The sequence below is a fragment of the Lontra canadensis genome, unplaced genomic scaffold (genome assembly GCF_010015895.1).
Source record: "Lontra canadensis isolate GAN:19392208 unplaced genomic scaffold, GSC_riverotter_1.0 scaffold28, whole genome shotgun sequence".
Classification (NCBI taxonomy): domain Eukaryota; kingdom Metazoa; phylum Chordata; class Mammalia; order Carnivora; family Mustelidae; genus Lontra; species Lontra canadensis.
The window spans coordinates 10,328,230-10,347,532 of record NW_022631022.1 but is presented as its reverse complement, the minus strand read 5'-3'; the positions used below and the strand labels follow the sequence as shown (position 1 = coordinate 10,347,532).

The 19,303-nt window shown below is 40.6% G+C and overlaps 1 protein-coding gene across 1 annotated transcript in view; it reads right to left on the bottom strand.

Annotated features, from left to right (window-relative positions):
- Positions 1-19,303, bottom strand: part of ALDH1A2 (aldehyde dehydrogenase 1 family member A2) — a 95,968-nt gene that overhangs the window by 25,656 nt on the left and 51,009 nt on the right. The window contains exons 6-8 of the mRNA XM_032864853.1: positions 12,888-12,949; positions 10,712-10,840; positions 10,472-10,585 (exon numbers count right to left, since the gene is read on the bottom strand). Coding sequence (XP_032720744.1) covers positions 10,472-10,585; positions 10,712-10,840; positions 12,888-12,949 — 305 coding nt within the window. The remainder of the gene's footprint in view (positions 1-10,471; positions 10,586-10,711; positions 10,841-12,887; positions 12,950-19,303) is intronic.

Sequence of the window (19,303 nt, the reverse complement as noted above, 5' to 3'; positions counted from 1 at the left end):
ATGCTGGAGAAGATGTAGGGGAGCTGGAAATGTTATACATTGCTGGAAGGAATGTAAGATGGTACAGCCACTTTGAAAAACTGTTTGGCAGTTTCTTAATCTACCATATGATCCAGCCATTCCCTTTCTAGGTAACACACACACACACACACACACATGCACAAAAACTTGCACATGAAATGTTCATAGGAAATTTTATTGATAATAGTTCCAAACTAGAAACCACCTAAATGTCCACGAACAGCTAAATGGATGAACAAATTGTGATATATCCATAAAATGGAATATGGTTCAGCAATAAGGAGGAATGATTACCGAGATACACAACAAGGATGGATTTCAAAACTAACGTGTGAGTAAGAACAACCAGACAGAAGGGTACATACAGTGTGTTTCTATTTACATGAAATTCAAAAAAATGCAAATGATCTGCAATGGGAAAAAGCAGATCAGTGCCAGGGAATGGGAAGGGTATGGAGGGAGAGAGGAGAGAGATAGCAAAGGGCCAGCAGGAAACTTCCAAGGGTGATGGATGTATTTGCTATCTGAACGTAGTAAGGGTTTCATGGGTAGATACATAGATCAAGACATATCAAATTGTACAATTTACTATATATCAATTATACCACAATAAAGCTGTCAATAAAGACATATTAAACAATGAAAGGGTTACTTTATCAGAGTAATTATGCCATTCATCTTTTTGTTTTCCTTTCTGGACTGTTGTTGGGGAAATTATATTGAATTTACTTGGCTATTTAAAATATGATTTGATGGTTTTAATTAAAGTAAAATGCATTAGGAATAAATCAATTAAATTTTAAGACAATTTGAGCTTGACAGGGAGAGAGAAGTAGTGATGAGAAAAAAAGAAACTTAAGGGAGAGCCAAGGTGGTAAAAATACAGAACAGATCAGAGGACAGAAGAACTAGAAAGAGGCAACATTTGAGATAACCAGACTCAGTAAGAACGAAGCACCACACTCACTAGAGAAGTAGACCAGTTCTCATTAACCTGCATGGATAGTAGAACAGAACTACTGCGCCAAGGGCTCGCGGGGCAGATAACAGAGAGGAGGGTGCTCTGACAGCAGAAGCAGCATGTGCAAGGGGCAAGGTCACAGAACAGGAAGGCACGGCACATGCAGGGCTTTGCAGGTGGTGTGGGAAGGCTGGAGATAGGGGAAGGTGCGGGGCCAGGTCATGAACCAACCTGTCCATGACCTGGAGGAGTCTGGACATCCAGGTGGAGGTGTCCACTCTGCAATTAGAAAGCAGACGTCTAAGCTCAAAAAAGAGGTCAATAATTAGAGTGAACTATTCCAAGGAAATATTCTAAATGACATACTGTGTTGACTCCCTCATTGGATTATTTCATATTGATGAATGAAACATTAAAGGGACTGATTATGTTACTCCAGGTGAAAAATCTTTTGTACTGAAGGTCTTATAGGAAAGAAGAGTTGGAGCATGTCAGTCATAACTATTGGTTTCTGAACTTGGCATTAAATACCTTTAATTAGTTAATGCCAAGTTCAGAAACCAATAGTTATCAGTGAATGACTGAACTGAAACTGTACCCTCCCTCAGGAATAGTGCTTTTATGCAGAGAAGGGCAAAAGAAATTGCTTGTAAGAAGAAAATCTGATCAGCTAAGCCTGGAGTGTAAAGTTTTTAATCAATCCATCAGCTGATTCTCTGGGGTCCATTGAACCACCTCTGCAGGGGTTACATAGGATAATACCATGACCTTGGAGCTGTGCTAAGCCCGGATAACCCTCTGCAGAACAGGTCTGAAGCACAGAAGAACTAGCGAAGAGAGGGAGGAGGAAGCTCATGAAGAACTCGGGGATCTTCAACTCTCTGTGCTAGGGGAACCCCAAGGTCATTTGTCAAACAAGAAGTGACATAAGGACATCTTTACTGGGGCCCAGCACATAGTAGAGAGTCCCAATGTTAACCGGATGAAAGGGGACTCTGAGTTCTAAGATTATCAAAGTCCTTTCTCTTGGGAAGCTGGCAAGCCCATGTAGGCCTTTCGGGGCTCCAGGGCTGCTCCAGGATCTAGGGAGGGTAAGAAGAGGAGTGTCATTAGCTACACACAGACGAAGTGGCAGAGGACTTGCTGTGGCGCTTGTTCCTGAGGTGTAGCTTGTGGAAATAAGAGAAGTCTTAGCTCTTTACAGGGGCACTGTGTGTCGGCTTCTTTGGAGAAATATAGTCACGGCAGAACTGGCAATGAGTACCCCCGTGTTCCGCCAAGGTTTCCCTGATAACCAATGCTGCATAGTTCTGTAGTATGTGTGAGCTTTTGGAAAGGTTTGTAGACTTCTAAATAAAATATGGGCCCTTTGTACAAATCAAAACCACAGTAAGATACCACCTCACACCAGTCAGAATGGCTAAAATTAACAAGACAGGAAACAACAGGTGTTGGCAAGGATACGGAGAAAAGGGAGCCCACCTACATTGTTGGTGGGAATGCAAGCTGGTGCAGCCACTCTGGAGAACAGCACGGAGGTTCCTCAAAAAGTCGAAACAGAGCTACCTTACGACCCAGCAATTGCACTACTGGGTATTTATTTACCCCAAAGATACAAATGAAATGATCTGCACCTGCACCCTAGTGTCTATAGCAGCAATGTCCACAATAGCCAAACTATGGAAAGAACCTAGATGTCCATCAGCAGATGAATGGATAAAGAAGATGTGGTGTGTGTGTGTGTATGTATGTATATATATATATATATATATATATACATATATATATGTATATATATATATATACAATGGAATACTATGCAGCCATCAAAAACCACAAAATCTTGACATTTGCAATGACGTGGATGGAACTAGAGGGTATTGTGCTAAGTGAAATAAGTCAATCAGAGAAAGACAATGATCATATGATTTCACTGATATGAGAAATTTAAGAGACAGGATGGGGGCTGTGGGGGGAAGGGAGGAAAAAAATGAAACAAGATGGGACTGGGGAGGGAGACAAACCATAAGAAACTCTTAATCTCAGGAAACAGAGGGTTGCTGGAGGGCAGAGGAGGAGAAGGAAGGGATAGGGTGACTGGGAGCTGCACATTGGAGAGGGTATGTGCTATGGTGAGTGCTGTGAACTGTGTAAGCCTGATGATTCACAGATCTGTACCCCTGAAGCAAATAATACATTACATGTTAGTAAAAAAAAAAAAAATATATATATATATATATATATATATATATATATATATAAAATAAAATATGGGCCCTTTCTGCTGTTTCTCTTTGAGAAATTATGAAGTCTGTAGGGAAGGGTTTGGATATGATGGCTGTGCTAAACTGATTCTGAATTCACCTTTTCCCCTTCTGGTGCTTAGAAGAGATACGATCCCTGGAATGAACTTACAGAAAGAGTGACACTGTGACAGCTGTCAGTTTGCACAAATGTTCTCTCTGGCACAGGTTAACAAACTCAGAGTTGTAGCTGTTTTCTTAACCAGGCCTCGGAACACGTTTTGGAGTATGACTCAACTAGTCCAACTATGTATAAACTAGTGATTCCTACAACTTAGTGAACATAAGAATCACTAGAAAAACTTACTAAAATGAGAATTCCTGGGCCTTGTTTCCAGTTGTTCTGACTTAGAGGCTCTTGGGTAGTACCCAGGAATCTGTATTAAACGAGCCCTTCCATCATCAGCTGCGACCCCATCCCCAATCCCCGTAGGTGAGCGAGTCCTTGAAAAACTACTAGAGAACATGGCAACCACGTTACACTTTGCTGCAAAGAAACTCTCCCTGGGCTGGGATTTGGTTCCAGCAAACACAGGTTGTGGGAGCGGCCCTCGCTCTTGGCTACAACGGAATCATACACAAGTTCCTTAATAGGTACCAAGTGTCCTCTTCAAGCACGCTCTCTAAATCGAGTACACTATGCCACTTAAAAAAAGAGGGGGAGATTTACAATCAGTTTATCCAAGCAAGTACCTGGGCAATCTTTCAATAAAGTAAAATAGCACAACAAAACACCCCCACATTTATTAGAAGACAAAAATATTTGTAAACTATTTATAAAAGCCCTAAAACAAATGGAAAGTAAAACCACCAGAGGACAGCAGGAATTAGGAGTTACTCATAGCCCCTCTTAGTGGAGGAAGAAACGAGGGGTCAGAAAGACTAAATAATTTGCCAAAGGTCACATAGCAGGAAATTTGGAACTTGACGCCAGGTTGGTTGAATCCAGCCCCTTCTATTCTACCCACTTTCCCAAGGATAAATTATTCTATAAATTTCATTTAAAAACAAATAGGAAACAATGACAGCTAATATTTACTGGTACTTTACTAAGAATCAGGCCCTGTCCTAAACACGTTACATATGTTAGCTTATTATGTCTTCACAATCCATGAATTAGATACTTTCATCCCTTATTTCCAGGTAGGCTTTCGAGGGCTTTCAATCACACGTACTGTGAACAAATCCACACCACTATTAAAGAGGCTGAAATTATGCCTAGTTTTCTGATATGGATCTAACAAATCTTATTTAATCTTGATTGCTTTTAGTGTGACTTGAAGACTGTGCTTGGAATTTCTTACCAAAAAAGTGATCTCGTTCTTTTGTTTTGTTTTGTTTTTTTACCCCCCTTTGGTTTTTTTTTAAAGAGGCAAAGTATGGAGTTATGATGCAGTGTTCTTTCAAGCTTTCATTTAGCAAAAGAGGAGGACTTTATTTCCCTTTAAGAGGCTCTCAATAAAGGACTGAAAGAAATTAACTCAAGCTGAACGACATTAAAGCTCTAAAATTCTTAAACTAAGGTAAAGAGTCTATGAGGAGGTCTTTGTGATCATGAGACTGATTGGACTGATTACTGATGGTTTGGCTCAGTGATTAACTTTGGGTTATGAGAAGCCACTGGACAGAGAGCGAGATTAATCCGACCTGAAGAAAGGGGAGAGTAACATACTCTAAGGAGTAGAAGGATGATTTATGAGGAATAGGTACAGGATTAAAACTAATATTTTACCTAACTCTGGCACATCTGTGTCCTTTGAATGTGAACTACTCCCACCAGAACGCTGGGGTTCAGTCACTGAACAGCTGCTGTCCAGTGTTGGTTCCTTCTACTAAGTGTTCGGGGCACTAGGAAATCAAACACACACCAACTTCTCAATACGTCGTGTCTGGCATGATTTAGGTTCTTAGGGCTGTTCCCCTCACCCCATCTCTATAAGGCTTTTCACTTCCAAAGAGACTGTTAAGGATACACACTGATTTAATATAAAATCTACACTTCTGGAACTTCAATGCCTGTGAAAAGTAGAGCTGTCTGAAATGACAGAAAAATGAAAACTACCTTTGCTTTTGAGGGGCAAACAGTGAAACCTAATGTCATATTTTACAACCCAGCAAAATATGGATCGGGTGTTTTGAAAGTCCTGGTCCTTAATATCAGGCTTGGGAAACGATTCTGAGAATGGAATAGATTCCCTTATTTGTTCCTTATCTGCCAGTATCAAGCAACACATTACTCACAAAGGTCCTCGCGCCTGGGGTTACTGTCCTCCAAGGCCTTTGCGTCCACTGGTCCCCATATCGCCACCATTTGATTCTCCCCCAAGACAAAAAAAGGGAGACAGGCCTACGTTTCCACCAGTTATGAATATGAACTGTGGAATTAAGATGTAGAATTATCTTTTTCTTAAATATTGTTATCTCTGAATGAAGTAGCTTTTCATTTAAACTTAAATATCTTGAACTAATGACATCATGATAGTGTTGTATGGTGGCCGATGGTAGGTACACTTGTGCTGAGCCTAGCATAATCATCGCCTCTAGCTCTGAGATCTAGCCCCCACCCCCCCAACCCCCCCACCCAATGCAGTCCTTCCTCCTTCATGGGGCTAACAAATATTTATAATGCATGTTGACTGCACATCAGATACTACTTGAGGTAGTGAGAAGAATGCCCAAGATAGACTCCAAAGAGAATGCCTCCCTAAAACCTCTGTATATGGCCAGAAATTAAATAAATTTATAAGCTTACTGACAATGATCTATCCAATTTGAAGCAATGAGGACAAGGACAAACTATGGGAATTAGAAATCTGCCTAATCAGAAGATGCCACAAAGACTTCTGCTTCTGGTCATGATGGAATAATGGCTCTGAAATTGGCTTCCCACTGTAAACAACTAGAAAAATATGTGAAACAGCTTTCTTCAAACTGGGCAGTGGGCAGTACGGGACTGTGATCCTAGAAGTGAGAGAAATGAATAAGGGAAGACCTCTTTGGCAAAAGACTTTCTCGACTGCAGCATGGGATGGGAAGATCAAAGTAGAACAGGGTGGTCTCACTAAACTGAGGTAAAAGACTGGAGTTCACAGAGGCTGCAGTGGCTTAAAGGTGAGGGGCTTAGAACCAGACCGAGAGAAGGAGGTCCGGAAGTTGACAAGGGGTTCCCCTTGAGTCTCTGGCTGAATGCTAAGCTGGGAATACATAGGATGAGAGTTCACGAGACTGGATAAAGAACAACGACCAGCCTGAATGACTAGGTCACCCGTCAATATAACTTTCCAATACATAACATTGTGACTTCAAAAAACCTATGGGACTGACACGTAAATGAAGAGATTTGCATGGCGCTCCTAGACAAGAAGTCAGTCTTGTACAGAAAGCACTCATCCTGATTTAGTACAGATAGATAATGTAACACCAGTCAAAATTCACAGAGTTTTTAGGAGGAAGGCAAAGTATTTAGAAAATCAATTTGAAATTTTAGCTGAAAGGATGGACAAGAATAGCTGAAAGGTTTCGAAAACCAAATAAAAGAATACCTTGCCTGCCATCTTGAAACATCTTTTTTTAAAGATTGATTTATTGTAGAGCAAAAGAGAGAGAGAGAGAGAGCACGGACAGAAGGAGGGGCAGGGGGAAAGAGAGAGGGGAAGCAGACTCCCAACTGAGTGGGGAGCCCAAAGTGGGGCTGGATCCCAGGACACTGAAAGCATGACCTGAGTCGAACACAAGAGTTGGACACTTAACCGACTGAGCCACCTGAGAGCCCCTATTGCAACATTTTTTAAAACCTAGTAATTGAAGCAATCTGGCATTAGTGAAAGAAGAGACAAACTTTTGAGTCCTAAAACAAAAACATGTTTATATGGAAATTTATCATATAATGTTAATGTTGTTTTCAAATTAGCTGCAAAAGGATAGATTAGATTATTTAATAAATACTCTTGCACTAACTGAACACTCACTTATAAAAAAACAAACTTAGTCAATATCCCTGATCATCAGGGAAATATAAATCAAAACCACAGTGAGATACCACCTCACACCAGTCAGAATGGCTAAAATTAACAACAGGGGAAACAACAGGTGTTGGTGAGGATGAAGAGGAAAGGGAGTCCTCTTACACTGTTGGTGGGAATGCAAGTTGGTACAGCCACTCTGGAAAACAGTATGAAGATTCCTCAAAAGGTTAAAAATCGAGCTACCCTTGGGGCACCTGGGTGGCTCAGTAGGTTAAAGCCTCTGCCTTCGGCTCAGGTCATGATCCCAGGGTCTTGGGATCGAGCCCCAGACTGGGCTCTCTGCTCGGCAGGGAGCCTGCTTCCTCCTCTCTCTCTGCCTGCCTCTCTGCCTACTTGTGATCTCTGTCTGTCAAATAAATAAATAAAGTCTTTAAAATAAAAAATAGAGCTACCCTTGACCCAGCAATTTCACTACTAGGTATTTACCCACAGAGTACAAAAATACTGATTTGAAGGGATATGCACACCCCTACGTGATTATCTACATTGGCATTATCTACAATAGCCAAACTATGGAAACAGCCCAAGTGTTTTAATTGAACTATGATTCAGTGATTCAAGAGTATGCTATTCAACTATGAAATAAATGAAGAAGATCTGTAAGTACTGACATCTAAGGTGCTCTATCTCATTTTATGTATTATGATCTCATTTTTATTAAAAAAGATATTGTACGGCGGAAGCCCTTAACTGGTTCAATCTGAACCACTGACTGGTTAATTTAATTAATTGATTTATTTTTGAGGAGGGAGCATGTATACAAGTGTGGGAGGAGCAGAGAGAGGGGAGAGAGAGGAGAGAGAGAGGGAGGGAGAGAGAAAATCTTAAGCAGGCTCCATACCTAGCACGGAGCCGGATGTGGGACTAGATCTCACTACCCTGAGATCATGACCTGAGCCAAAGTCAAGAGTTGAAGGCTTAGGGGCGCCTGGGTGGCTCAGTGGGCTAAAGCCTCTGCCTTCAGCTCAGGTCATGATCTCAGGGTCCTGGGATCAAGCCCCGAGTCAGGCTCTCTGCTCAGCCTGGAGCCTGCTTCCCCCTCTCTCTCTGCCTGGTTCTCTGCCTACTTGTGAATTCTCTGTCAAATAAATAGATAAAATCTTTAAAAAAAAAAAAAAGAGTCAAAGGCTTAGAAATCAAGAATCAAAGATGTAACCAAATGAACCACGCAGGTGCCCCATGACAGGTTAATTTTGGAAAAAAGGTCAAAGCAAGGAAAGATCCTTAAATATTTCATTTTAATTTAAAAAATATGTACATTCATTCTCTAGTCTTTGGATGTGGAACCAAGGACTTTTCTTTAATTATAGGTTTACCTTTCCTTTCTGATGAAACTATTCCCCTAAAATACTGTTTAAGATTTCTGGTTTCAGTTTCTTTAAAGTGGAGTGAAGACTTAAAAATATTTGCAAAGCCAGCCAGGTGCACATTCTATCCAGCTTTATGCTTTCCCCCAAGTTCTTATAATTGTCTTGCCCACTCCTCGTTGATTGCAGTTTTTTAGGCATCTAGCCCTTAGCAAATCTTTTCAAAGCACCAGACTCAGTTTAAATAGGAGCTATAATTTCCTTTCACGCCCATGTTTTGGTTTATATATTTCATTAAAACTGCAAATTACTGTAACAAGTACAACTAGAATAAGAGGTTTGGAAACAAGATTAACTCTTTACGAACATAAAACTCAAGAATCTCTAACTATAAATTAACACTCAGGTTTACTAACCAATCTCTTATGAAACTTTTTAACATGAGTCAACTTAAGTATCGTTAATTGCATCTACTGATATAGTCAAGCCCTTCCAGCCCCCCTGGTCGGGTGTGGGAGTCCCGAGCCTCCGGCGGCTGCAGACTCACAAAGGGGCTGGTCTGCATGGACACGTGCTGCAAATGCAAACTACATGCCAGATTTCAAAGACTTTGTATTGAGAAAAGAATGTAAAATTCTGGGACAATGACTTGTTCCATTGATCCTGAGTTGAAATATTATTTTGGAAATACTGGATTAAATAACAGACATTGTTACTTCCACTTGTTTTGAAACTTTTTAAATGGGGCTAATAGCGAATTTTAAGTTACAAGTGTTGCTCATTGTATTTCTGGGATGCAGCTCTGTTCTAGATGTGCAAACATCCTTTGTTCAACAGGCAGGTCATCTGTGAAGTTCTACTTGAAACAATGAATCAGACCTTCTTTTTATCATCTCTGTTACCTGAATCCAAGACATTTAGAGTAGGCTTTCAGAATACATCTTTCTAAGCGGACTTACAATTCTTTATCAAGGGTCAATAAACAATGGCCCATGAGCCAAATATGGCCTACTGTCTATCTTACTATGTCCTGCAAACTAAAAACTGTTAATGTATTTTTAAATGATTGGGGGGGGGCAGGAGAATCAAAAGAAGATGAATATTTGGGGATGTGAAAAAATTATATGAAATTTAAATTTCAGTATCTATCAACAAAGTCCGATGGGCCTGTGGCCACGCTCGGCTAGTACCTTCCCCCAGGCCGCCGCCTCCTAGTTCACGAGGGCAGAGCGGAGTAGTCGCAGCAGAAACGAGAGTACTGCAAGGTCTCCAACATTTCCTCTCCGGCCTTTCCCAGAGAAGTCTGCTGACCCCCGCTCTTTCTCATCCCTTAAAGCTCAAGGGCATAGTTAGATGCCAGCTGCATCTACAGGATCTGGTGAGAGAGTGAGGAGAGAGCTGTGTTTCCATTTTCATCTCCACTACAGATGAGTCTGGATTTCCAGCTTCTTAACCTGCTTCTGCCATTAACGTCCTTGACTCAGAAAAGTGTTTAGAACCCCAGCTTCTGGGATTGATTTTGTTTGTTTGTTTTCTTGCCTCTGGGAAGTGTCCCTTTTATTTCGAAACATAATAGGGTGGGGTTTTTTTGTCTTTTTTTCCCCTGGGACAGGTTTTCCACAGATGGCATCACGATAAACACTCCGAGACCTGCACCACTGAAAGGACAATGCACAACTTGACTTCCACTGTCGCGAGGCTTCTAGCTATGGCACCCATGCCGCCCCCTCTGCGGGCCTGGCACTCATTTCTCTTTCAGTGTCCCGCCTCTAGCGATAACACATTCTGCTTTCTTTCCAACCCTCTCCTCACTCGCAGGACTGTTCCTCCCCCCACGGCTTCTTGGGTACCTACCTCCGTTGACCCTGTGAACGCAATCTTGTCTATGCCAACGTGAGACGCTATCGCCGCCCCAGCTGTTGGCCCGTATCCTGGCAAAATATTGATGACTCCCGGCGGAAAGCCAGCCTAACAAAACAGAATTGGAGGAAATGTGGCTTGTGAAAGCTGATGAAGCACATTAAATCGGATATGCCCCAGTAGGCCCCAGCCACAAGGGGAGTGGGAGTCACTCCTAAAGGCGGCTTCCCTTACCTCCTTGATGAGGGCTCCCATGTAGAGCGCGCTGAGCGGCGTTTGTTCTGCAGGCTTAATAACTACTGTATTGCCACAGCAAAGAGCCGGAGCAATTTTCCAAGCAAACATCAGCAGGGGGAAGTTCCACTGAAAGGAAAAAACTCAAGGTTGATAAATGAAAAAATATTCCTCTACCACTTTGTTTTCAAGCTGGGACTGCTCGGATTCCTCAGATGACTCCTCAACATAAATCCTGTCCCACCACAGAGCATAGATGTTTGGAGATTTTAATTCCTTCATGAAGAAGAGAATGGGACTGGCCTTAAAAATCTCTCCTTTTCTCTCGGTTCAGCAAATTACTGTCTCCCAGTGACCCACCAAAAGAAATCTCTGGGTGAAAAGGGAGTCTGTTTTTTGCTTTGTTTTGGTTGGGTTTTTCATTGTTGTCATTTTCTATGTTTTTAAAACTAGATTTTGGTTCCAGGAAGTTCTTGGGCACGAAAACTTGTTCTTGCATTTGTGTTTTTACACCAGGAACTGCAGACGGGTTGGAGAACTCTTCCGTGTGGACGAGCTGGAGAAGAAAACTCTGGATGGTAAGTCCATGTGTACTGGGAGGAAGTCCCTTTCCTTCATATGCACGGAAGGTCACAAAGCACACGATGACAACGAAGAAACTGCTTTGACTGATGAGTATGCAAACCTGTTCACTTGTCTCCTTTCCATTGCAAAATAAATACATGGGACGCTGAGAAATATTGGGGAGTATCTGAATTCAGGGCCTAAGATGGTTTCAACGGATTCTGAAAAGGATGTTGGGCTTGTATTGTCACATAAGCACAGGGATGAACCTGAGTACCATCAGGTGTCATTGATAATTTCATTAAGAAAGAAAGCAGAAATCCGGGTCCCCTGGCTCCAGCCCTTGACCCAATGTGTTTCTGCCTGAAGCATCCCGGCGGCCACCCGTGAAAGATTCTTACTGGCCCTGGCAAGCTTGCAAAAATATACAAGTGTCTTGCCTTCACCAAACACCCAATTTCTTTTCCCCTTGGTTGTTTATAAACTTGGGAGTCCACAGTGATGTTTTAATTCCATCTACAGTATATAAATCTTGGAGTGCGGTAATTGAGCCGGAGCTGGCTGACAAGTGGCTCTTGTCCTGTTGGTGAAAGCTGGAGCTCTGAGCTTGCCTCCGGGGAAGGGCAAGAAGAGGAGGGCTGAGTTCCCGCAGTGGAGGGGACAGACCTCACCCTGGGCCTGATCCACGGCTGATTTCCCTAGGTGGGTTAGGAGCAGCAGAACTTAATCCAACCTCTCATTTTCTGTCTCATTATCTAGTAAATTTCACAGAAACCTGCAGCTTGTTGATCACTTAAAAAATACTAATACCTCTCAAAAATCTTTGTATCCACCCCTCCCGCCCCCAAAGCCAAAGATGACTTCCTCTTATATTTTGGAAAGAGAACACTTCTTGTCTCTACCGTTTAAGAGTTGAATTTGAGCCTCCCCCGAAATTCCTGCCAGAATGATTAGCTAGTACTGTTGGAAGATTCGATGATGTTTTATACAGTGCCAAGGCTGTGTATGAGAGAGAGAGGGGAAAAAAAGACAATGTTTAATGTTCCAATCCAAACACTAAGCACTACATCTATTTCCCTTTACAAGACATACAACAGCCCGGCATGGTTTCAATTATGACCGTGACGTTAATTGTACTGCTGTGTCTTCTGTAGAGTCTTCTATCTAGATTCTTGTGAAAAGAAACAGTGGGAAAGAATGGGATTAAAAGACCATATAAAACAATATGCCTGGAAAGATGGTGAGTCATAGTTCTAAAAAATAAACAAGCAAATATAACAAAGCATTAATTTTCCATAAGCAGAACGGACATCCATAACCAAGGGCAGGTTATTAATACACTGGGCTTTGCTTTGCTTATTTTAATCATGAGAATTCCATGGCTTGAGAACTCAACTCCTGGTAACGGAGCCGAAACCCTATTAACCTGTTCAAATAAGCATTTGCGGGGAGGCTGTTAAAGATACGTCAACAACATGAGCTCAGTTTGTCCCCCACTCCCCACCCCCCCCCCCTAATGGAAAGCATACCTCACCGAGGTCCAGGTTTTATGTATCTTTAAGAGAACTGGTTCAAATGAAAACAAATAGGAGGCGTGAGGAGATTCACTCACCGGGATGATCTGTCCACACACGCCAATGGGTTCATGTCTGGTAAAGGTAAAATAATCTCCATCTGAAAGAAATGCCCACGGTCACTACCAGAGAATTTGGATGAGAACAAAAAAATGTAGAGGGAGAATTTGGGGGGTGATGGAAAAACCAGAAGTAAAGTTGAGAAAACATCCTACTCAACCGTGTAGGAACGCTGGTAGAAGAGCTTATCACTCGGCACAGGGTGTCTCCAGAAACGGCTCCTGGACACCCAGAGTACTGATGAGGGGCCCTCAAAGGAGAAATGAAGGACAAGTTTATGACATGAAAAGCAGTCTTGCGGGAGGTGGGGGCAGGGGACAGGTGATGGGAGGAGGGGAGATGGGAACTGGAAAAACATAAATACTAAGTTTTACGTTAAGGGCTAAAATGATACTTCGATATACCTCAACATTTTAAATAACTTTCTGAAATATTAAAAAAAAAACAAGTAAATGCTACTGGGTAAATTTTACATGGTAGGGAACTAGAAAAGGTGAGTCATACAGTAAGATCTTTTTTTATAGCTGAATCCAGGCGACAAAACATGCTTTCTGGGCACTGGGGGAACAGAGACATATCCAGGACTCTTTCAAGAAGGCAAAAGTCCTCTTTAAAAAAGATTCCATCAAAAACCCCAAAGTTTCCACTCAAATTAGCCATGAAAATAAGGACTATTTAATAATCTTTTTTTCTCTATAAGAGGAATAGGCAATTGGAATAATTACCCAGGAAATTCAAACCAAAATTTTCTTTAGGAAAATACCATTATGTTTACTTGATTTTATTTTTTAATTTTTTTATACATGCATTATTTATTGAAACAGCCTATCATTAATAAATAGGTTGTTTCCAGTCTTTTGTTAATACAATGTTGCAACGAATTATTTCATTTTTATATACCTGTACATATATATTTTTGATCCATTCCTTGAGGTGGAATTGCTGAATGAAAGCATATGTTCATATTGAATAGTAATAAATCTTTTTGACCTGACCTCCCTAGTTACTGTATCAACTTGTACAGCCATCAACAATGTGTGATAGATTGTGTCAATAGCACTATTATTTTTTTATTTATTTAGATTTTGTTAGTTAACATGTAGTGCAATATTGGTTTCTGGAGTAGAATTCAGTGATCCATCACTTACGCACAACACCTGGTGCTGATCACAAGCGTCCTCTTTAATCCCCACCACCCAGCTAGCCCATCCCCCCACCACCCCGTCCATCAGCCCTGAGTTTGTTCTCTGTCATTAAGAGTCACTTACAGCTTATTTCCCTGTCTCCTTTTTTTCTTTTCCTCCTTCCCATATGTTCATGTTTTCTTTCTTAAATTCCACATATGAGAGAGATCATATGGTATCTTTCTCTGACTGATGTATTTTGCTTAGCATAATACTTTCTAGCTCCATCTGCATTGTTGCAAATGGCAAGATTTCATTCTTTTTGATGGCTGAATAATATTCCTATATATGATATGATAATATTTATATCATGTTTTATTTGAATTATTTTAAACAGCTAATTGACATAACCAAAGAATGGTTCGTTCTTAGCATATGGCCCTACGATGCCAGTACTGGACAAAGACTTTGCTTTTCCCTCACCTGCCAACTGGCCAATTCACGCATACCTGTTTTCTATCTCAAAAGCTATCCCCCAGGAAAAGTGAAGACCCTTAGCTAATTCTCCTGAAGAGCATTATTCTTAAGGATGAGGATGAAGTAGGGGCAGGAGGACTGTGTGGGGTGGGGGAAGAGAAAGGATTTGATTGTTTATCACTGTCTCTCAACACAACGAAGCCACTCCTCTTACTCACACAGAACTGTTTTAATTAAATTCAAATCTAGGCATTATAAAATAACTGAAGGTCTCTCTCCCTCCTGGACCTCTTCCCAGAATTCACAGCTATCTGTTGCTGTGCATCTTTTCAAAGAACTTTCTTTTTCCACACACAAGTGTATGCTGCATTCTTTTATTTCTCCTGAGCTTTTTAAAAAAATGTAAATGTAGTCATATTATTCAGTCTTCTGTATTTTTTTCTTGCTTTTTTTTCATGTATACCTTACTTATTTTTTAAGCTGCTGAATGCTAGTCCACTGACTTAACAAATATTTGTAACTACTATGAACTATCCTGAGGGACAGAGAGCTTGCCTTCCATTTAGGCAATTATAAATAGTGCTTTAGACATGATAATTTCACATTATCTTTGCGTATATGTGGAATTTCATGGTCAAAGTGTAGGTGCATTTCACATTTTGGTAAATACTGCCAAATCACCCTTCAAAAAATTTACACAATTTATAATTCTAACAACAACATAGTATTCTTTCCCTATCCTTTAACACTGGGGCTTTTCAAACATTTTAAGTTTGGTCAACCTGACAGGTGGAAAATGACTTGTTTTGATTTGTGTTTAATGTTATATGGCATGAATATCTTCTCATGTTTACTGGCTATTTTCAATTGTTTTCTTCAGATTCATATCTTTTGCTCTTTTTCTACTGGGTTATTCAACTTTTTAGTCATTTGAAGAACTCTAGGTATGTACAGTAAGGACAGGTCTTTGTCACGTGTATATGCGAAGTTTTTTCCTGATTTGGCTGCTCGTCTCCAAATTTTGTTTTATGACAATGCTTTAAATGAAAGAAATTAGGAAACAGGTAGCATTCAACAACTCTAGGAAGTAAATTATTTTAGCATATATCCTTATTAAAACAAAAGTAGCCCAGATGTGGAAACTGTCCACAGGATGACAATGAGAAGTCTGAGTAATACTTCAAAAATCAAATTAACTCTCTTAGCTTTGTATGCAGACAACTAAAGACTTTTCATAGATACCATTCTTTACAAAAGTACAGATTCCTCTCTTTTTTCAACTTACAATCTCAGAAAAGGTTGTTGCTGTTGTTTTAACTATCAGTACCTTTTACTCCTTCACTTTGTGTGTATGTGTGGAAGATATAAATGGGATGTCAGGCTCTTCTTCCTGGAAGGTTTTTCATAAGGAGCAGTACCTCTGATCACGAGGCTAGATGGTGTCATTTGCACAGAAATCCTTCCCAACTCAACTGTAACTGGGCTAAGGTGTCGGCTCCGGGTGCATCGTCACAGACGACAGAATCAGAGTATCGTGTCAAGAAGGGGTGCAAACGGGCTGAGAAAAGGATGGGGATCTGAACTGAAGAAGACCGCGGGCATTTACTGTGGCAGCACATGCGGGAAGCTGGAGCAGTTCCAATGAAGCGTGCCCCCTTCTGTTCTAATGGCTCAATAATTTAGTTGTATTACATATATAATTTTATAGGTTCCTGAAGAAATGAAAGAGAAACAAAATGTAGGCAACATCTTATGAGGCTGACCTCATAAGGAATGGAACTGACTCTATAATTGTGTCCCAAGAGAAACAGAGTTATGGGGAATGAGCACTTCCTTGGATGAGCTGTCCACAGATCTGACACTTAGCTAAAGCCTGGCAAAAAGAACAGACTGAAGAACCTTCTAGCTCTACAGCTCCCCTAAGCAGGAAATAAAGAAATAAAGGATACTTTGGTGCTTGAACATTTCCCCCAAAGAATGCTGTGAGAAAGAAATAAAGGGGCTTGAGCTCAGTCTGTATTCTCATCTGGTTAGTGGAAGATGATCCTGGACACCCCGAGTCTGACGAGGGGTACAGGGCAAAGATGAGAGCTATGCCTTCTATGCATAGCCGTGGCTAGGTCTAATGGCACCACAGAGGTCCTTCAAGCTATGCTGACACTACCCTGAATCCCAAATGCCAATCACTCAAGAGACACCTTCATCATGTTCACCACGTCCAAGTACATCACTTTCTCTGTTACTTAATAATTTGTTAAATCATCTTTTAGAAATACATAAAGAGCTACTTGTTAGCCTCACCTTAAAAAAACTCTATGGAACAAGCAGTTTCATGAGCTAACAATATTTTCTTTAAGCCTAATAATCAAAATGAAGAATGTTCACTATTTACAGTGTAGAATAATCTAGCATGCTTCAGTGTCAAGTGGACAGTGTACTGTGCTTCTTAAATTGAAATATGAATATGAAGCACCTGGAGGGCTTGTTAAAATGAAGGTTTTGAACCAGTGAGTCTGAGGCAGGACCTGAGAGTCTGCATTTCTTCATGCTCCCAGGTGACATGGTGCTTCTGATTTAGGGACCACACTCCAAGTAGTGAGGTGCAAAGGAACCAAAAGAACAAAGAGGGTCCCTTGGTATCATGAGAACCTAAAGCAGCCTTACAGCTGCTGACTTCCTGTTTATTTTACTGTGTGCCTCTCTGATGACTCTACTAATGTGTCCCAAAAGAGTGTAAGTGTAGGAGAATCTGATGAACCTTTAAAATATTTTACAAATACTAAAAAAGAAGAAAAATGTGTCTTTCCATAGAGCTTAACAAACGATTTTCACATTCTTATTTCATGCTCAAAACAACTCTATTTAAAAAAATCGGGCAACAGTTATTATCAGTATTTTGTAAGTAGAGAAAAAATGGCACAGAAAGGTTAAGTCTAGAGTGATCTAACCTGGTTAAATTGTGGCTTCTGGACTTGAATCTGGGTCATCAGACTTCAAGTTCACTGCCCTTCAAAATATTACTGAAGACTCTTCTGGGAATAGAGGGTTGGATCTGGGTGGATATCACAAACCACAGAATCAGAGTATGATGTCTAAGAGTGCCAAGGAAGGAAAAAGTGATAACTGTTTTGTGAAAAGTGAAGATAATTGTTTGAGGATCTGTTGTGTGGACACAGAGAACTCACATAAACTTCAGTATCTAAGAAATGAAGGGAACACTGCAGAGCAACACCTCCTCCCCTCAGACGGGGCACCCGTAACTGAGGGCTTCTCTCCTCTTCATGGAAGCAGAGTCAACTCCAAGGGGTAATAGAGTGTTACTTCTCTCTCTTATACACCTAGATGCTACATAATGAGCACTCTTCTCTGCCTAAGTGAAACTTACAGCCAATTTTCACACCTTTTATGTTAATTCTATGTATATATGGCAAGATGACTTAAAAGGTGTTCCCTTCATTTCTCTAGCATTGTGCTATAGAGGGCTTCAGCCGGATATAGAAAAAAATCTTGGGGACCTGGGTGTCTCAGTCAGCTCAGCATCTGACTCCTGATTTCGGCTCAGGTCATGATCTCAAGGTTGTGAGACTGAGCCCTGTGTTGGGGTCCATGCTGGGCATGGAGCCTGCTTAATGTCCTCTCTCTCCCTCTGCACCACCAACCCCCAAGAAGAAAAAAAAGAAAGAAAAAGGAAAAAATCTCCACCCAAAGTCAGATACTCTGTGTTAAGGTTATGCTGATCTTAGGGCTTCTTAGGAAATAGGATATTACAGGGAGAGTTCAGACTCAGCAAGAAAGGACTGTATTTGAGGAGAATACCAGAAAAATGTTCTGGATTCCAAATTCTGAGCCAACAAGTTAGATCATAACTATGGTGGAGAAAACTAAAGAAAAGGTAAGATACCAAAGCAGAAATACAAAATCACACCTGTGGGAATTTTATCTCTCAGCCTCTTTTCTTTTTCACTCAAAAAAACTAAAAAATACAGGGCAAAAGATACTGCTCTTGAAAGGAGTTTTAGATCCACCCAGATCCAACTGCTCTGATGTCTTTTACATTTGAATTTTTACAACTCATGAAGAATATAAAAATCTTACAATTAAATACATGATTATACCATGAATCTGGTTGACCTCTGGATCAAATTTTATTGAGCCATTTCTAGAATTATATTAAGAAAAGTCTTTGACCCCTAGAAATGAGTAATAGAGTAACCCTTTTCTGTATCTGGGAAGTATCAAGCCACTGTTCTATGTTCTTGATGGTAACTTGTCAAACTAACAGGAGAGACAGCAGTTACTTAATAGAACAACTTCATTATTTGAATTATTCCTTCAGCGTTATCCTTGTTTCTTAAGGCAGATTTTATCATTGCTTGGAATACTTCTTTTTTTTTTTTTTAACAGAATTTTTATTCTCATAGGAATACCGGCCAACACCAAGTTCAAGTCTCTACAGGAACTTGAGTATGTTTAGACAATATGTCAATAAAATCAGAAAAATCTATAATGTGCCAGAAATCGAGGGGGAATTTGTCTAACATGGACCTCCAGAAATAGCTTCCAATTACAATACTAAGCATATTTCAAGAACTACAGCAAATTTTATATACTCACTAAAAGTGAGTTTATTAAATAGCATAAAAATCTGTAACACAATTCAGTGAAGGGAATCTCTAGGCTGTGTTTCAAGGAGTTAGTAACCCTTGTGATGACCCCAGTGTTCAACAATTAGACCAGCTACACTGAGCTATTCCATTATGTCCCCTAGCAAATACCTATGTATTCCGACACTG